Genomic DNA, 1,762 nt, shown 5'->3' on the forward strand with positions numbered 1-1,762 from the left:
GTTTCATGCCTCAGGTATGGGACTTGAACCCCAGTTGGCCGTGTGGGAGTCAGCACCTTAATTACTAGGACATCTTCTGGTCCCACATGGCAGCATTTTGATTGTGACGTATCACATGAGGTCAAGTATGAAATTTTATACTTTTGTTCAGAAAGTTTTACATTTTGGAACATTTTGGATTTGGGGATAAAGGATGCTCATGCTATATGAGAAACATGGGGATCTTCTAATTGTTCCTGATCTTACTTTGACAATAAATATGAGAAAGTATGTAAATGACAAAAGGAAAAAAACCGTTGGAGTCAGAGAGAGAGAACACTTTATAAAAAACAAACAAACAAAAATACAAAACAAAACAAAAAAAAACCCTTAAGTTGTATAAACCTGAGGTCAAAGAGATTGAAACTAAAGTAAAGAGATAGATGAAATTCTGGTTCTACAATCTATTTTTAACTGCAATTTCTGAGTGTGAGGACTTTATAGCTGCAATCCTGTGTGCATTTGAAAAATGGCCTGATTATTGCTTTCCTATGATTAATCGTTTTAGGGCCCTCTTTATGTCTTTATTCCTGAGACTGTAGATGAAGGGGTTCAGCATGGGGGTGACCACAGTGTACATCACTGAGGCTGTTGCACTCGAGTGTGAGCTGTGGGTAGCAGCAGAACTAAAGTACACACCCATGCTTGTACAATAAAATAAGAACACGACTGACAGGTGAGAGACACAGGTGGAAAAGGCTTTATACTTCCCCTGAGTGGATGAGATTCTATATATAGAGGAAACTATTTTAGAATAAGAGAAAACGATACCAGAAAAGGTTCCACCACCCAGCAGCCCTGATGTAAAATACATCGCCATGTCATTAAAAAATATATCAGAACAGGCACGGTGAACTACCTGATTGAATTCACAGAAAAAGTGGGGGATTTCCTGATCTGTACAGAAGGATAGTTGTGACATCATTAAGCTATGTAACAAGGAATTCAGGACACTTGTGATCCAGGCTATAAGGACTAACAACACACACAGCTGGGGGTTCATAATGACAGTGTAGTTCAGGGGGTGACAGATGGCCACATACCGGTCATAGGCCATCACGGTCAGCAGAAAGATGTCCAACCCTGCAAAAAGTAGGAAAGAGAACATCTGGGTGATGCAGCCCACATAAGTGATGACCTTGCTCTGAGTCTGGATGTTCACCAGCATCTTTGGGACAGTGGCAGAGGTGAGACTGATGTCCACAAAGGACAGGTTGGAGAGGAAGAAGTACATGGGCGTGTGCAGGTGGGAGTCTGAGATGGTGGCCAGGATGATGAGCAGGTTTCCAAACAAGGTGACCAGGTATATGGAGAGGAAAATCCCAAATATGAGGGGCTGCAATTCTGGTTCCTCTGAAAGTCCCAGAAGAAAGAATTCTGAAATATCTGTATCATTCCCTGGTTCCATGAGGCTGATGTGACTAACAAAAAAAAAAAAAGAGAGAGAGAGAGAGAGAGAGAGAGAGAAAGGATTTGAGGTACACATGACCACTTACCTGTCACGAATGCTATCATTTGTATTCTGCACTCAGGAACTTAATTTCTTTATTTCGTGTGTGGCTCTGACCCCTTTAGGACTTCTCTGATTAGAAATTTCAGTCTTACTCAGCCTTTCCCCAAAGACATATACTCTATAGTTTTTTGTTTGTTCTTTTTTTTTTGGGGGGGGGAGGTTTTTGCTCTGGGGCACATGCGCTTGCCATAAAGACAGAAAGAAACAGAG

General features: G+C 41.4%; 1 protein-coding gene across 1 annotated transcript; it reads right to left on the reverse strand.

Annotated features, from left to right (window-relative positions):
* Positions 1 to 517: 517 nt before the first annotated feature.
* Positions 518 to 1,447, reverse strand: LOC102488805 (olfactory receptor 7A17). The gene has a single exon (XM_006150813.1). It carries the CDS (start codon positions 1,445 to 1,447, stop codon positions 518 to 520), a length of 930 nt encoding a protein of 309 aa, XP_006150875.1.
* Positions 1,448 to 1,762: the final 315 nt, after the last annotated feature.

This window comes from Tupaia chinensis, unplaced genomic scaffold (assembly GCF_000334495.1).
Source record: "Tupaia chinensis unplaced genomic scaffold, TupChi_1.0 Scaffold000300_1, whole genome shotgun sequence".
Classification (NCBI taxonomy): domain Eukaryota; kingdom Metazoa; phylum Chordata; class Mammalia; order Scandentia; family Tupaiidae; genus Tupaia; species Tupaia belangeri.